The sequence below is a fragment of the Macrotis lagotis genome, chromosome 1 (assembly GCF_037893015.1).
Source record: "Macrotis lagotis isolate mMagLag1 chromosome 1, bilby.v1.9.chrom.fasta, whole genome shotgun sequence".
Taxonomy (NCBI): domain Eukaryota; kingdom Metazoa; phylum Chordata; class Mammalia; order Peramelemorphia; family Peramelidae; genus Macrotis; species Macrotis lagotis.
Window position 1 is genome coordinate 742,485,448 of NC_133658.1, and position 17,917 is coordinate 742,503,364.

The 17,917-nt window shown below is 37.8% G+C and overlaps 1 protein-coding gene across 4 annotated transcripts in view; it reads right to left on the reverse strand.

Moving 5' to 3' along the window:
• The window catches only part of RNF17 (ring finger protein 17), a 109,712-nt gene extending 104,839 nt beyond the window's left edge, over window positions 1-4,873 (reverse strand). For 3 of the 4 annotated variants that reach the window (XM_074216258.1, XM_074216259.1, XM_074216256.1), the window contains exons 1-2: window positions 4,612-4,873; window positions 2,873-2,970 (exon numbers count right to left, since the gene is read on the reverse strand). In XM_074216258.1, coding sequence (XP_074072359.1) covers window positions 2,873-2,970; window positions 4,612-4,807 — 294 coding nt within the window. In that variant the 5' untranslated portion in view covers window positions 4,808-4,873. The remainder of the gene's footprint in view (window positions 1-2,872; window positions 2,971-4,611) is intronic. The other variant, XM_074216257.1, reaches the window with a different exon arrangement.
• Window positions 4,874-17,917: the final 13,044 nt, after the last annotated feature.

A 17,917-nucleotide genomic window follows, 5' to 3' on the forward strand; every position in this document is an offset into this window, starting at 1 on the left:
CTGTTTATCTAGTCTTCCACCATCATTTAAACTAATGAGATAATCATACATAAAGCTGTTGGAAAACCTTTAAGTGCTACATAAATACCAGATTATCATCTGAACCCAACTGCAAAACCCAACTTGACATTTACAGTTTATCTTATTTAATTCTGTTTCTCAAGTTTAGGATCCTATCATCTAATATCTTAGCAATATGGCTTAATTTTGTGTCACTGAATAAGCAGGGTCAAATTCCTCATTCCAAGTAGATATCAAACCATTAATAACTGTACTTTGAATTTAACCATTCAACGAGTTTAAAATATTTTTACTTGTAGTACCACATAGATGTGCTATATGCTCTCTCCATATTTTCCATAAGAAAAGTATGAGAAAACTATCATCTGCTTAAACTAACTTTTCGTACATGTTTATAAGTTGAGATATTTCCTTATTTAACTGCCTTTTAGACTTAGGATCATCTGGTTTCTTTCAGTTTCATTTTACTTCCAATCACTAATCATTTCTATACTTCTTTTATCATTCCTTACCTATGGTTTTCATAGTATATTGTGTACTGGAAAGGGGGGAAAAAGAAACTCTTTAGTATAAAAGTATTTGTGAGAAAAACAGAACTTTGAATGGCAGTATTTGACAAAGATTGGAAAGAGACAGAAGAGAATGGGAAGATCAGATAGGAAAAAGAATAAGAAACAAGGTTTGAAAAAGTGTAGAAGAGTTTGTGATGCTCAGTTCACAACTCAAATGAGATCTTGAAAGCATCAATATCTATGAGTTGTGAAATATTAAGCATTATTTTAGCAAAGTAAAGTTTGTGACACATACCTTTCTCCCTTCATTTTGGTTGTCATTTTACCTATGAGTGTTCTTTCCAATGATAAAGAAGAGATCGTTTCCAGATTTCTATATCTGATAACATTCTTACCAATTTTGACCTTAAGTCTTTCAGAGAAGACTTTCCCAATTAATTAGAGACATTTTTATTTTACTATCTTTCTATACTGGTGTGCTAATTCAGCTATTATTTCATATTTTATATGTAACAGGGAAAGACTATAGGTTGATCAATTATCTTTAATTATCTTTATGCCACTTCCTCATACCTAAGTCAACTCTGAACCAAGATGTACACCCCCTGCAATCTACTACTTATTTTCATCACCATATCAGTATTTTGTACTAATAATTGCCAATAACTTGTGAAATTGATGGGGAAAACATTTTTAAATGTAGGTATTGTCTGTAAAGACTCAAAATTTCATAAAAATTCAAATATTCACCACAAAAATAATTTTTTTAAAGAATGTTACAAAATTCCAAAGAAAAGTTTGGCTCCACATAAAAGATACCTCCCCAACTCTTTTGCAAAGGGGGTGGGAGGTGTGCAACGTTATACAAATAAAATTTTTAAAAAATATATTTATCAGTTTTGCTTATTTTTGCTTAAAAAAATTCTTTGTAGGGGTGGCTAGGTGGCACAGTGGATAGAGCACCAGCCCTGGAGTCAGAAGTACTTGAGTTCAAATCTGACCTCAGACATAATTACCTAGCTGTGTGGCCTTGGGTAAGCCACTTAACCCCATTTGCCTCGCAAAAACTAAGATAAAAAAAATTCTTTGTTAAATGGGTTGATTCTCTGAGAAGGGAAAGGATACAATTTGGAAAGGCGAAAAACAAAAAAATATCTATTTAAAAAATTTTTAATTTATGTTTTATAAATGGTAGTTGCAGAGATGCCAACCCTCATATAATTCTTCTATTTCTCTATATTCTATATTTAAAAATAAGAGCCCCAAGAAGGATAAACTCAAGTACATTCTAATAAAATCACAAGTAAAGCAAAGGTGAACGATTGTAATCACTTCTTTTTGACAAGTACTAAAAATGCAAGCTATGGCAATAACATGAGAAAGAATTTAAGGAATATATATAAGTGAAGACAAAACAAAATTATCCTTTTGTGCAAATACTGTGTAGAGAACCCTCACTGAAATAAGTTTAGCAAAATCACAGATTAAAAGAAACCACATAAATCATCAGTATTTCTGTTATGATATCATAACCCAGCAGGAAGAGACAGAGAAATTTCACTTAAAATGACTCCAGAAGTACAAAATACTTGGGAAACTAAACATCAAAATAGATACCAGAACTATATAAATACAAATATTAAAAGACCTTTTGCAGAAATTGACTGAAATAAATAGAAATATTTATTGCTCGTCAGTCAAGTTAAAAAATGACAATACAATCAACCAAATTAATTTAATAATTTAATGCCATACTGAACTACCCAAAGAGCACTTTATAGAACTAGAAAAAAAATGACAAATTTATTTGGAGAAATAAAAGGTCAAAAATCTCAAGGGAAATGTAAAAGGGGGAAGATAGCAATACCAGATTCTCGAATTATATCATACAGCATTAATCATCAAAACAATTTGGTGCTGAACACAGAAACAATGTCCTTAACCTAGGAGTCATTATTAGAGAGTAGTCTGGTGGAAATAAGTTTACCCCATAAGCCAAGATAAGCTTCAATTGAAATATTGGCTTAGTTAATGAATAGGTTGGCTTTCTGAGAGAAAGGAAGGTGCAATTTGGGTGATGAAAAGAAATAAAAATTCAAATGTTGTATAAAAATCAGTTGCATTGAAGCTGCTAACCTGAATTGTTTAAAGTTTCCTCAGTCTGAATGTCCCTATGCCAAAGAAAAAAATCATGGTTCTGGTTTCTATCCTCTTAGTCTACCCAAAGCAAAGTATGCTGTTTTGTTTTACTTTTTTACTTTAATGTAACAAACTAATGTGTACTTTGTAAAAGATTTAGGATCTCTAGAACCACCACGACAGCAACCACAAAACCTTACCTCACAATCAGGGCATACAACTGTGCTATATTCTTCAGTTACCAACAAGCACAATTCACAATAAGCATGTCCACACTGAAGCTCATGGTGGTGACCTGCTGATGAAATTAATTCTACTATGAATGAACTATAATTGTATAATGTAATTTTTTGTTTTTCTTCTAACATAAAAATCATTGATTCAATAAGTACTCAATAAACACCTATTATTGTGTAAAACAGGCAAATTATCAAGTGTAAAGTTTCACTACTGAATAAATTTTCTTATTTGTAAACTAAGTTTTAGTAAGAGACACTTGTATGGTACTACAGAGACAGAAGACTTACCTGTGACCCTGAGCAAGGTACCTAATCTGTCAATGCTCTAGGTAAGACTCTACAGTCTTGCAGGAAAAAGGGAGAGTTCTCTATATCAATCAATGAATTCACAAATTCAGTCTATAATCCTAATCCTACTAAAATCTTGTATTTTAACCTAGCTCAAGATAAAACAGCAACATCAAATTTAAATATTGGAAATAACAAACTGCTTAACAAAATGGCATCAGTTTCATAATTTAAAATTATTAGCTAAAATATATATAGGTAAACTTTGTAAAGTTTTAGGTAGGTCACAGAGAAAAGAAAATCTGGGGGCGCATAGGTGGATAAAGCACCAGCCTTGGAGTCTGGAGTACCTGGGTTCAAATCCGGTCTCAGACACTTAATAATTACCTAGCTGTGTGGCCTTGGGCAAGCCACTTAACCCCGTTTGCCTTGCAAAAAAAAAAAAAAACCCCTAAAAAAAAAGAAAATCTGGCCACTTCTTATATATAATTCTGAAAGTTTTATGCATCCTACTGTAAAAAAATACCACAGTAAGTGCATGATTTCATCAATAAGATTTAAAGCAAGTCAGTGAGAAAGGTTTTTTTCTGTTTTGTTTTTTGCAAGGCCACTTTGCTAAGTAATTATTAAGTGTCTGAGGTCGCATTTGAACTCAGGTCCTCCTGACTCTGGCGCCGGCGCTCTTGCCACTGCGCCATCTGGCCGCCCCAGAAAATTTTAAATTTATTTTTAACATCTCATTTAGGCTCCAATGAAAAAACAAACACCTTAATAAATTAAAAATCTTCCCCCAGGGAAGAAGCTACCAAAGCCGTGACACTTAAATCCAAGAGTCTAGGTAGCCCTAATTCACTTCAAAGTGCCAAAGTAAATAACCTAACTGATTCAAGAAGCCTGAGGTAAAACTAGGAATTTGTCCTCCCGGGGGCATTCCTCCTCAACACCTCACCTCTCAAATCTTTTTATTTTTTTAAAGCCAAGCAACTGAAAAACATCACAAAAGCAGCGCCGTGCTCCAAATACAACCAGGCCTCTGCAGAGGCACACAAACAATGCTCCCCTGGTCGGGCGTCGGTGGGAAACTGAGCACTCGCTAATGGCGTGTTATTGGGGTGAAGCAAATCCTGCTTCGAGAGTCGGAGTAAAAGGGGCCACGAAATGGGGCCGCGGGGTCAGCGGGGGGCAGGCCGCCGCCCAGCACGGGTCCGGGCTTCAGCGCCGCCTCAGGGCCGAGGGGCAGGGGAGGAGGGACCCGTGGGGGAGGAGAAGGAAGGGCCCCAACGAAGTCCTGCGGCGGGCATCGCGTGGGGGCGGGGCTCCCCCTGGGGTGGCGGCCACTCGGCCTTCCCCCCGCCTCCCGCCGCGGTCGGGCCTCGGAGGCCAAAGCGGGTCTGTGGGCCGGGGCTCCATACCCGCCGCGGCCACGGAGCTCCTTCCACACCCGCTGCACAGAACCTCCGCGGGCCCCCAGGGCCGGCTCTTCCTCCTGGGAAGCCGCTGAGGGGGCGGAGACGACGAGGAAGCGGCCGCGGGGAGCCGAGCCGTCGAGGCGCCCACGCCCGCCATCGTCCCCGCCGCGACTCCCGTCGGCGCCACCGCCGCCGCCATCTTCTCCACGCAGCACCGCAGCACGTGCCGCCTCGCGGCCCTCGTGCAGCCCCCTGGCCCGCGGGCCAATCAGGGCACGGGGAGGCTTTTCCGCTCGGCCAATCATCGGAGGCGGAAGGAAATTAGTCGTTGTGATGAGTGGCAGCTCCTTATTAAATTCACTTGGTCTCGAGAGCTGCCAGGCTGTGAGTGAGGGGTCGGAGGCCTCGGCCTCAGCTGGCAGGGAGCAGCGGCCCCTCCCCCAGGGCACACTCACCTGCCCGGCTGGGCAGGGAGCAGCGGCCCCTCCCCCAGGGCACACTCACCTGCCCGGCTGGGCAGGGAGCAGCGGCCCCTCCCCCAGGGCACACTCACCTGCCCGGCTGGGCAGGGAGGCAGTGCCCCCCTCCCCCAGGGCACACTCACCTGCCCGGCTGGGCAGAGAGGCAGTGCCCCCCTCCCCCAGGGCTCACTCACCTGCCCGGCTGGGCAGAGAGGCAGTGCCCCCCTCCCCCAGGGCTCACTCACCTGCCCGGCTGGGCAGAGAGGCAGTGCCCCCCTCCCCCAGGGCTCACTCACCTGCCCGGCTGGGCAGAGAGGCAGTGCCCCCCTCCCCCAGGGCACACTCACCTGCCTCAGCTGGGCAGGGAGCAGTGCCCCCCTCCCCCAGGGCTCACTCACCTGCCTCAGCTGGGCAGGGAGCAATGCCCCCCTCCCCCAGGGCTCACTCGACTCTCAAATCCGGCCCGGCCCCTCTGCTGCCGGGTGACCACGGGCAGGGGACTTGGATTCCCCCATCCACGAAGCCTGCCCTAGAGTCTGGAGGTTCAGAGGGGCCTCAGAGACAAACTGCCAGAGAAAGGCCGGTGAATGTGCTGGAGCACTGAGCTGAGGGAAGTGCTGGTAACCCCGGCCAAATGTGGAAGCTTTGGGGAAAATTGCTTGCCTGTCTGCGATGCTCTTCGTCCTTCAGAACCCGACGGATGACCCCTACAATCCCACATGAGTTCTTTCCTAATCCAGCAGCTCTAAAATGCCCTGGTGTTTCTTTTGTCTAGATTTAGAAGTGTATGTAGAGCATACAAGATGCTTGAGTCAACCAGCTGGTGTTCATTAATTACCAGCCATGGGCCACAACTGTACTTAGCCTGGCACAGACACAAAGGAAGGCAGCAGATGGCCCCTGCTCTCAGGGAGCTCACGATTTTCTTCAGTTTTAAACAGACTAAATTAGAGATAGAGGCAGAAGGTTTTGTTTATACTTTGTATTTACCTCCAGAGACTAGCCTAGTGCTTCCTGTGATCACTGACTGATTGATCACAGCCATCATTCTATTACCAGGTGAAAGAAAACTTGAAATCTAAAAAAAAGTTCAAAATGATTGCACCTGTTATAAGGGGCAAGGTGATGTTATACATGAATTTTTTTTATTTTCCCCTCCCTTAGGCCTAGTGCAATGACTTTTGGTTGAAATCTAATGCTGCCACTGGAATCTTGGCAAATAATCCAGGCCTCAATTTCCTCATCTGTAAAAGGAGGGGTTAATAAACTAGATAATTTCTAAGGCCCTTCTAGTTTTAAATTTTATGATATGCCAAAAGGCAAATGAGTCGAGGAATATATATATGTGTTATATTTATGTATGAATATATGTATTATATTTATGTATTATATAGATATATATGTAGAAATATATTAATGAATTATTATTTATTGTTTAAAAATATTCTACATGTTATTGAGAAACAAATTTATAAATAATTAGTATATATTGTTATAGTACATAATTATATCTTGCAGCATATAATTACATAAGATATGTAAATTTTTATAAGTATATATTAAAGAAAAAGTAAATAAGTGTGATGGTGTCATAATTAATAGAATAATTAAGCTCCTGATATAGGACTTAAGAGTAGAGAAGAAAACTGACAACTGTAGTATCAAGGAAAGTTTCACAAAAGAGTTACTTGAGCCACTGATATGAGGCTTAGGAAGTATTTCATTAGATGTTAAAGAAGAGGTGAAAGCATGCTATTTAGAATTGATAACGGTGAAAATGTAATAGACTTGTTTAGGGATAAGTGACCAAGATTAGTTGATGAAGGATTGGGAAATATAAAGTTATAAAAGTAGGTTGAGGTCAAACTATAAAAGTATTTGAAATATATGGCTAAGGAGTATAGATGATCCTGTAATGAGTCATTGAATATTCCTGAGTTATTTGTGGACATGTATAAAGGAAGCTGGGGCAGGGAACTTGAGAACCAAAGACTAAGGGGCAGGCTGCAGCTGAACATGGTCAGGAGGAAAAAACCTTGACTTACCCTTCACTGCTGCTATTAAACAATCATAGGACTTTGCAGGTCTAGAGAGTAGAGGTTGATTCTTTAATGATCCTTAGTTTTCTTCAGCTTAAGAAGGGTTGAATTCCATTCCACAGTGGAGTATAGAGAGATTTATATCTTTGATTTTTAGGAGCCCTGAGTTTTTTCCTCACCCAGGGAGAGGGGGGTAGGTCCCTATGAAATACTTAGGATCGGGGAGTTCAGTTTCAAGGGGTCCCTAGAAGTGTGGAGTTAGGGAGTACTTAGGATAGAGGAGTTCAGTTTCAAGGGGTCCCTAGAAGTGTGGAGTGAGAGAACATTAGAGGGTCAAATGTTGCAGATTATCTAGAGGTTTTTTTTTTTTTAGTATTCTTTGCTATAGATAATATCTAATCTGTTTTTTGTTTCATGCTTTGATGGTAACCAGCTTTTTACAAGGGAATTGAATACTCCTACGGTATAGTGTTCTTTGCTATGAATATCAAATTTTATTCTACATGCTTTGGTAGCCTCAGTTGCTTGAAAGGGAATTAAATACATCTGTGGAAGAACAAAAGTCTTATATAGAGGAAACCCTGGGAGAGGTAAAAACCAAAAAATTATGATTATTGAGAAGCTTTCAAAAGTCATCCTGGGTCTATGTCAGTCAGTAGATTTTTGAGCCATGGACTAATTTCATGTTGACTTTTAAGTTATTTCTTTTGTCTTTCCCAGAAGATACCCTATTTGGCTCTGAATTTTACAGTGGTATATAGCACACAATTCATACTACTCTATAGGTTGAACTCTTTAAGTTTGTCTATCATAACCAATTTTTGTTTGGGCTTTTTGGTTAGCTCTTGGCATGGGCATTATTATTATTGGGTTCCTCTGCTAAAGTAGGATTCCTACCTCCTCTTGGGTATTTCTGACTTTTGACAAAAGATCATACTGCAAATCAGGGATGTTGTCTTTGCAATGTATGTTTTTCCTTGACTTATTAAAAGCCCTTATTGCCTCATCATGCTGAAGAGGTATCTTTATTGTTGTTCGGTGTTATAAGGCAGTTATTGACTTTGTTTTGAATTCTCTTGGGGAACCCCAGTTGAGCCTGAAACAAGTAGATGAACCCTGGGCCTAGAGTTGAAAAGATCTGAATTCAAATTTAGCCTTACATCCCTAGTAGCTGTGTGACCCTGAGCAAGTCACTTAACCTCTGCTTGTCTCAGTTTCCTCCTCTATAAAATGGGGATAATAATAGCACTGACCTCACTAGATCTGTTGTAGGATCAAATGAGATAATAATTGTAAAGCACTTACATAGTGCCTGGCACATATTAGTTTAGGTTAACAGGTTCTATATATGACTAGATATTATTATCTTTAATTTTAGTATTATCTGAATGAATCCCCATGCTGAAACTCCAGTGAGTCCCAAGTCATTGTTTCCTAGTAGCAGCTTTTTAAAATTTTTAAATTTCCCTACAAAATATTTCTATGATTTCCATAAATTTCCATGCTTTCCTTCAAACATATCATTTAATTCTACTTGTGTAAAATAATTTTTAGTCCAGGCTCTTTGTTCTATGATGTCACTTGTGGTTTTTTGTTTGTGCCAGTGAAAGGTACTCCTCTAAAGTTGTCCTATACCTCGTATACACTTTCCTATAACAAGTTTCCCTATTCCCAGATCATTAAAATAATATTTGTCCTTCATTCCTTTTTTTTTTTTTTGCCTCCAGGACTGGTGCTCTATCCACTGTGCCACCTAGCTGCCCTTGAGATGGATAATTCTTATTTATCTATTTTTGAGTTTAAACAAATTCCCAGAGGGAAAGAATGACTTTTTTAATGAACTTTATCTTCAGCCAGGGGTCTGTTTCTAATACCTGAGTCTCTATACCCTAGACCAGGGTTGTTCAACCTTACTTATAAAAGTTTTTATTGAAACAATAGACAATACATTTTGATTTGCTGTTTTAGTGAGAGCTCTGGGGTAACTTGGCTTTGTTTACTAAAGCATTTATTTAGTAAAACCACAGGAGGGCCACATTTTGCACAGCCTTTCCCTAGACTTTGAGGTTTGGGAGCCTTTCTTTGGAGAGTTTCAGTATCTGATCCCTCTCACTCATCACTGCTTTTCGTGGAAAAGAAAAGCAAGCCGATTCAATTCTGAGACAGCATCCTGCCAGTGACTTCCTCATTTAACAGATCCCTCAATACCAACCAGGGTGAACTTAGGTCATGTGGACCTTTTAAAAACTATCACATTTGTGAGATTTATAGGGCTAGTGTTGTAAGATCTTAGAGATTATCAGCTATAATGATTTCATTTTACAGATAAGAAAACAGACTGAAAAACTTAAACCAATTGCCCAACATTTCACAAATTGCAGTAACACAACCATAATTTTCATAGGATCCTAAGATGTATGGAGAGGTCTTAAAGGGTAGGCCAGAGTGGGAATGTGACCTGACACCACAGAAAAGTGCAAATTATCTTGGGTAAAGGTAAACAGCAAAAGAAGTTCCAACTATTCCTTGGGAAAACTTGCATGTGACTCTGGGCCATCCTAGTACTCTGATGTCCTTGTTCTGTTTCTATGATAACTGATCTGGCCTGGGGTTGGCGTGGGGAATCCATTGTTACTTTGCCCTGCTGCTGCCCTGAATGGCTGATGCCCTATGAGTAAACTCCTCCAATTAACCCATTTGACCCCAAAACAAATTATTAATAACTAAACTAGTATAAGTCCTTCTCTCTTTGTATCTCAGTATTCTCTTAGATGGTATGCCACCCTACAGTTGACATAATTAGTGCAGGATAGATCTTTATACCAGTTCTTATTTCATAGATGTGGAAATTGGGGATTAAAAGAGTTCAAATGATTTCTCTCAGGTAATACAGGTGGAAAGTGTCAGACCCAGGATTTTTTATATTAAAAGATTTTAATATTATTTTACTTTTCCCCAACTACAGATAAAGACAATTTTTAACATTTTAAAAAATTTTGAATTCCAAATTTTCTCCCTCACTTCCTCAGCTGCACCTTTCCTAAGATGGTAAACAATGTGATAAAGGTTATATATGTGTAAATTATCTAAAATATTTTCTTATTAGTCATGTTATGAAAGAAGAAGAAACAAACTGAAAGAAAAAAATCACAGAGAAAGTGAAAAATAGTATACTTCAATCTGCATTCAGACATCATTAGTTCTCTTTCTGAATGTGTATAGCACTTTTCATCATGAGTCCTTTGGAGTCGTCTTGGATCATTATATTGCTGAGAATAGCAAAATCATTCATAGCTAATATCGTACAGTATTGCTGTTATTGTGTACAATTTTCTCCTGGTTTTGTTCACTTCACTCTGTATCTTCTCATTTAAATCTTTCCAGGTTTTCTGAAATCATACAAATTATTTCTTATGACACACTAATATTGCACCACCATCCTATACTACAACTTTGTCAGCCATTCCTCATTTGAGGGCATCCCCTACTTTTCTGATTCTTTGCCACCACAAAAAGAGCTACTATAAATATTTTTGTTAAAATAGGCCATTAAAAAAATATTTTTTAAAAATCTTTTTCAAATACAAACCTAGCAGTAGTATTGCTAGGTCAAAGGGTATGCACAGTTTAATTACTCTTTGAGCATATTACATTAATTACTCTTTGAGTAATTATTTTATTAATTAATTACATTAATTACATGTTATATTAATTACTCTTTGAGCTCCAAAGTATGGTTGGAATAGTTAACAACTGTTCATTAGGGTCCCAATTTTCCCACATCTTTTCTAACATTTATCATGTTCCTTTTCTGTCATATAATCCAGCCTTATGGGTGTGAGATAGTACCTCAAAGTTGTTTTAATTGTTATTTCTCAGAGCCAGGATCTGAACTTTTATTGACTGAAAGTTCAACACTTTTCCCATTAAACCACAGTTCTGATACAGATCTTCTAACTCCTTGTTGCCATTGCCTCACAAATTGGCACTTCTGCTCTCTCTTACCTGGCCTACATAATCATAGTTTTTGTTTCTTTCTGATTTTGTCCATCCTTCTGACTAATTATTTTAAAGGGGGGGTTGCCTTTCTTTGCTAAGTATTTACACATTTTTACAAGTCTCCTTATTCACAATTTCTTTGTTATTAGAGGTTTTTTTTAAAAAAAAAAACCTGGTATATTATAGATTTTCTACTTTCTTTTCTAAGTAAACAAATTAGTCTTTGCATGAAGGATTACTGTAGAATAAATGATCAAGAACTTTGATTTGTTTGGTGAAGGGAGAGAACACTGCATGTTCCTGTAAACAGGTTGGCCTTTTATATGGCTGCTGGGCCTGGCCATTTTGATCTTTCCTTTAATCCTTGGTAAAGTTCTGTTATGAGATTGCTAGGCACAGTGTTATAGAGTCTGGACTTGGAGTCAGGAAGACTGAGTTAAGATTCAGTCTCAGACACTATCTGTGTGACTGTTGGAAAGTCACTTAACCTTGTTTACCTCTGTTTCCTCATCTGTAAAATAAACTAGAAAAGGAAATGGCAAACTACTCCAAAATCTTTGCCAAGCAAACCCCAAAATGGGGTCAGGAAGAATCATGCATGAGTAAACAACAATAGACTATAGGTACTGTAGTAGGTGCAGAGAATATAATAAAAATATTCTCAAGAGTCAGTGCTGAGGGCAGCTAGGTGGCACAGTGGATAGAGCACCAGCCCTGGTGTCAGGAGGATCTGAGTTCAAATTTGACCTCAGATACTTACCTGGCTGTATGACCTTAGGCAAGTCACTTAAGCCCATTGCCTTAAATAAATAAAATTTAAAAAAAAAGTCAACGCTGCTCAGACCTGACTGAATTCTCTTCTGACCAGACACAGTGGAGGGAGAGCAGAGTCCACCTCAACCAGCAACTCTCCTTTTAAACATTAACATTATTATGTGGAGTTCTTTTTATTGAATTAAGAAGCTTCTATTCTATAAGAGTAAAGCAGTATATAACAGTAAATTAAAAAAAAATTATTGGACCTACATGAGATTTTATTGGTTTAAGGAACTCTTAGTGAGAAAATTCGTCCTCCTAAAGCACATTCTCTACACTTAATAATAGTAATAGTTGCTGGAACACTGAGAGATTGTCCTCGGCTAGTGATCACACAGGCTCTATTTATTAGAGACAGAACTTGAAGGAGGTCTTCTTGATTCCAGGGTTTCCATTCCCATCCTTTGTTCCCAGTTGTCTCTCAAATACATGTGCAAAACAAATGCAGATCAGTTTTAAGTGTGGGGGGAATCACTACTATAAGGAGAGAAAGCTCCAAAATCCTTCTGTAGGCCAAGGCTACCTTTGAAAGGAGCTTGGCGCTTTAGAAGGTGGAGAACTTGGGTACAATCATGTAGGCAGAAGATGGAATTTTGTATGCAAGGAATAGCAAGTCAATGAGTATGCATGCAGTGTGGAGGGAATGAAGGGGAGGCATAGACGATTAGGCGGAAAATAGAAGGAGGCGCTGTGTAATTAGCTTGGAAATGGAGTCAGATTGGGAAGAGCTTTAAATGCCAAGTTTATCTTAGAATGGATGGGGTGTCTGAAAGTTTGTGAGAATAGTTTTAACATGAACCTGAAGCTTGGAGTGAAGTCTTGAGTAGCTTCAAAGGGTAGAGGAGGCCTGAGAAGAAAATATGAGAGCAAGGGTGGTCCAGCAATGAAGGAGAATTAACCCACCATCCTGTGGCAGGAGGCCCCGAGAGAATGGGAATCGACTAATTCTTTAAACCTGTGTCGAGGTAATTGAGCAACCAGGTCTAGGTTCTATCTAAAATATATTACTGGGACTCTCAGCTAAGCGCACCTTCTGGGCATTTGTGAGCAACTGTAATAATGAGAGCATTTACACGTAATATGAAATAGAGCAGATGGTGAGTGAGGGAATCCAGGAATACACTACAGAGGGATTCCCCAATGGTATCTTATCCTTCTCAAACCCTCTCATCTAATTAGTCTATAGCATAATGTTCAATGCATTTTGTGCAATGGCTCCTTTGGCAGTCTGGTGAAGCCTATTGACCCCTCCTCAGAACAACATTTAAATGTATAAAATAAAACACTTAGGAATGTAAAGGAAACAAGTTATACTGAAATAGTTGTCAAAGTTTTTGTTAAAATGAAAATTTAAAAACAGACTCCTGGTTAAGAATCTTTGATCAAGGAGAATTTTTTTTAATCCTTCTTTAGTTTAGTTTAATTTTTGATACTTCAGGTAGATGAAAGATGCAAGGTCCAAAAATTCAAACTGAAAAATAACCAGCAGGCAGATGTTTTGTGAGAATCTGGCGCCATCTGGTGTGTTCACACAGAATCTGAATCAGAAAGGATATCAAAGACCATGGTGTCCTAAAACCATCAGTCAATGAGCATTACTAAGGCCTTACTATGGGTCTGGCACTAAGTTATAAGGGTTACAAAGAAAGGCAAAAATAGTCTTTACCCTCAAAGAGATCACATTCTAATGGAAGAGAAAAACATGCAAATAACTCCATATAAGATTTATACAGATTAGTTAAAAGTCTGAGATGAAAAGCACAAATGTGTAGCCTGATTGGTTGGTCACCAAAATTTTATGATCCTTTGTTAAATCTCTATAATCATTATTTATTCATTAAGTTCTGGGTTGGTATCTGTAATGATGCCATCCTCCCATGGGTTCTGGTAAGATCCTGGCGAATAAAACTTCATTTATAAAACCAACTTTTGTTATTTCATTTTTAGCTTAAGAAAATTATGGTTGACACTAGGAAGAAAGCCAGGAGGAACAAGAACTCAAAATTCTGGGGAGATGAGGGCAGTGAAAAGTGAAGAAGGATGAGGATTAAGAAAATGTAATTAGATGAAGACATCATCGTTAACTTTAGAGAGAGAAAACAGTTTCAGTTGAATGGTGAGATCAGAAGCCAGACTACCGAGAATTAAGGAGAGAGTGACAGGAACCCGGTCATGGGGATACCAATTATAGATGAGCCTCAAGGAATTTAGTAATAAAAAGAAAGAGAGAGGATGAAGGTGAGATCAGATCAAATGAAGGGTTTTTTTAAAAGGATAGAGATCTGGTCTTAACCTTGATCTTGACATCACTCTCAAGTGGTTCACTTCCACTTTCATAAACTGAAATTCATTTTATTTGACTGTAATCTGTTGTCATTCTACTTTTCCTTCGGCTTTGCAACTTCAAACACTTCTTGTTCTCATCATGATCTCCAATTCTTCTTGCTATTTGAATAAATGTCTTTGCTAAACTTCTGAGACTTCTGATTGATTGATAAGAAGAAAATAGGTAAGAACTGGTGAGCTAGTACTTAGGAGAATTGACATTCACAGGGTTATCCCTAGTATCCAAAAGTAGTGACAGCCACCCCTCTGGAAATCCAACCAATCTGTGATATGCAAATTCACCAGGTAAGCTCTGAGAGGGCATCACACTTCTTTTGAACAGGGTTACTGATGGATCAAAGAATTACTGTAAATAAAGTCTCTATTTTAACAAAACCTTTCATAAAGTATCTCATCATATTCTTGTAGGAAAAAAGGGAAATATATGGAGACAATTGTACATTTAAGATAGATTCAGTACGAGTTGAATGTCTAGACCCAAAGAATGGAAATTTTTTGGTGTCAATTTATAAGGGGGGTCTCTTGTATATTGTTTCATGGATATGTGATGGACCCTGTTCAGTTTAACCTATTTTTCAGTGGTTTGAATGGAGATCAATAGATAATAATATCTTTATCAAATAAATAAATGTTACAAAGCTCAGAGGGATGGCTAATCGACAGGATGATAGATTTAAGATTCAAAAAGATCTTGATAGACTTTGACCATGGAATATATGGTTAAATATTCAGATTTTTTCTTTGTTTCTTTTATCAAACTGTTAATTCTCTTTTCACATTTTTTGCATTGTTTTCATTTCTTTTCCCAATTTTTTCTTTACCCATCTTATCTCTTTAACTCTTCCAGGAATTTGTTGGGCTTGAGTCCAATTAGTATTTTTCTTTGAGGCTTTGTTTATAGCTATTTTCACCTTGTTGTCTTCTTTTGAGTTTATGTCTTGGTCTTAACTGTCACTTTAATAGCCTTTTATGATCAAATTGGTTTATGTTGTTTACTCATTTTCCCAGCCTATTTCTTGACTTTGAAATTAATGTTAAGGTTGGACTCTTTGTACCTGGAAATAGAGAGGTACTGTCCCAAACTTCAGTCTTTTTGATGCTGCTGTTTTCAGAGTTATTTCTGGGGAGGCTACAAGTTTTTGGTGCTTCTAAAGTGGTGATTCTGGGAGAGGTGTGATCTTGGCTCTCCTTCTCTGTACTCTGGTCTTTACCCAGGAAGGGCCCACTGTCATTTGTAACTTTATATGCTGGCATTCCTTTCTGCTTTGGTACTGTGAACAGAACCCCAATATAGTATCTGCACCATGAAAATACAATCCAGAACTGACTATGGGCAAGAGAGTTTCCACTCAGTGCTGAACGTACCCAATACCAGTGGGGTCCCCTGTAATCTTTTTCTGACCAGTTGTTCAACCCTTCTACTGCCTATGGTCACCTCTTGGATATACTTTAGTGAGGGCTATTTTCAGTCAGTTGGCTGGTAAATATTTACTGAATGCCTACTCTCTGGTGGGCATTGTGCTAAGGGAAGGATTATAAAGAAAAGCAAAAGACAGTCCCTGCCCTTAATGAGTGACAGTGTAATGGGGGAGACAGAATATAAACAATAATGAAAAAGCAAGATATATCTGGAACAAATTAGAGATAATCAGCAGAGGGAATATGTCTTGGACTAGATGGCTACTGAGGTCCCTTCCAACTTTCTGATTCTATGATTTGTCTAAAAAAAAGAGTTTTAGCCCTTTACAAACAAAACCCCCCTAATGCAATCTTGTACTATATAAAAACCTATAGCTTTCAGGAATAGGGAGGTGATAATCTTTCTACAATTTGTTCTCATCAGTCATTAAGAGCCTTCTGTGCTAATAAACCATAGCTGGAGTAATTAAAATATTACAGTTCAGAAAGAACACTGGTAATGCTAAAAGTTTCCAGAGGAAGACAAACAGGATGGTGAAGGACCTCAGCTTCTTCCCATATGAAGATTAATTGAGGGAAGCGAGGGTGCTGAGCTGAAAGTATACTCAGGGGTCCATACAGCTGTGTTTAAGTGTCTGGACAGCTATCATATGGAAGAGGGAATGGGCCCCAGAAGACCCACCACCAAACCAAGAAAACTGCAAAAAACCAAGTTTAGGTTTGAAGTAAGGAAAAACCTTCCTATGAATTATGGCAGCTAGCTGACTTGAAGTCAAGTATAGCCTCAATTTCTAGCTATGTGATCACAAGCAAGTCACTTACCTGCTACCTGCCTCAGTTTCCTCAACAGTAAAGTGAAGATAATAATGGCACAAATGAGATAATATTTGTAAAATATAAATTTTCACAGTGTCCAACAGATAGTAAATGTTTAGTAAATTCTTGTTCCCTTCCTACCTTGGAAAATCATTTGTTATGTTATTTTAAGGTTTATAAAGTGTTTTACAAATATTATCCCATTTGGTCCTCCCAACAACTCTGGAATGTTAGTATTATCCCTATTTTACAGATAAAGGTTTTTTTTACCATTAACTAGATACTATTTTAATTTTAGCTTGATTTGCTCTATTAATACAAAACTTTTTAATCAGAATTTTTCAATTTACTTTTTGGGCTCCATTTTATATCCCATTTGATTAAAAACTCTTCCCCTATCCTTGGAAATAACAAATAATTTCTTCCATGATCCTCTATGATGCCTTTATGTTTATATAATATATATATATACATACATATATGTATTTATTTATATTATATACGATGTGAGATTTGGTCTATACCTACTTTCTTTCACAATGCTGAGCGGTTTTCCAGTAGTCAAAGTAGGAAACTCTTAAGTATTTTATACTCTTTAAAATAGATTTTTTCTTCTTATTTCTTCCTGCTGAATTTTGTGGGTGAGAAAACAGACATATTTTGTGGAGGTTTATTTTGTATCCTGAAATTTTAATAAAATTGTTAATTGCTTCATTTAGTTTTTTAGTTGACTTTCTAAAGTGAACCATCAAATAATTTATGAAAAATCATAATTTTGTTTCCTTTTTGCCTTTATACTATTTACTTTTTTATTGTTATAGTTAGCAATTTTAGCAGCATATTAAATAGCAATGATGATAATATACATCCTTACTTTTCTCTTGATTTTATTGGAAAGATCTCTATTTTATTTCCATTAGAGATAATGCTGACTCTTGGTTTTATATGGATATAATTTATCATACAAAGAAAAATAATACCCTTATGCATCTCATGTTTTAATGGGAATAAATGTTGAACCTTGTCAATATCTTTTCCTGAATCTGTTGACATACATATTCAATTTTTGTTGTTATTATTAATATGGTCAATTATTATTATTATAGTTTACCTGATTTTGAAAAAGTCCTCTGTTTCTGGTAGAAATTCAACCTGGTCATGGGTATATGATATTTGTGATGTATTGTTACATTAATATCATAGAAGGTACTTCTTTTCCTATGCTTTCAAACAGCTTATGTAGTATTAGAACTAATTATTCTTTAATTGTTTTATAGAGTTCACTAGTAAATGCATCTGATCCTGGGGACTTCTCCCCTGGGAGTTCAGGAATGGTTTGTTATTTTTAAAATTTATCCATTTCATTCAAATGATCGATTTTATTAGCATACAGTTAACTAAAATTGCTCCTAA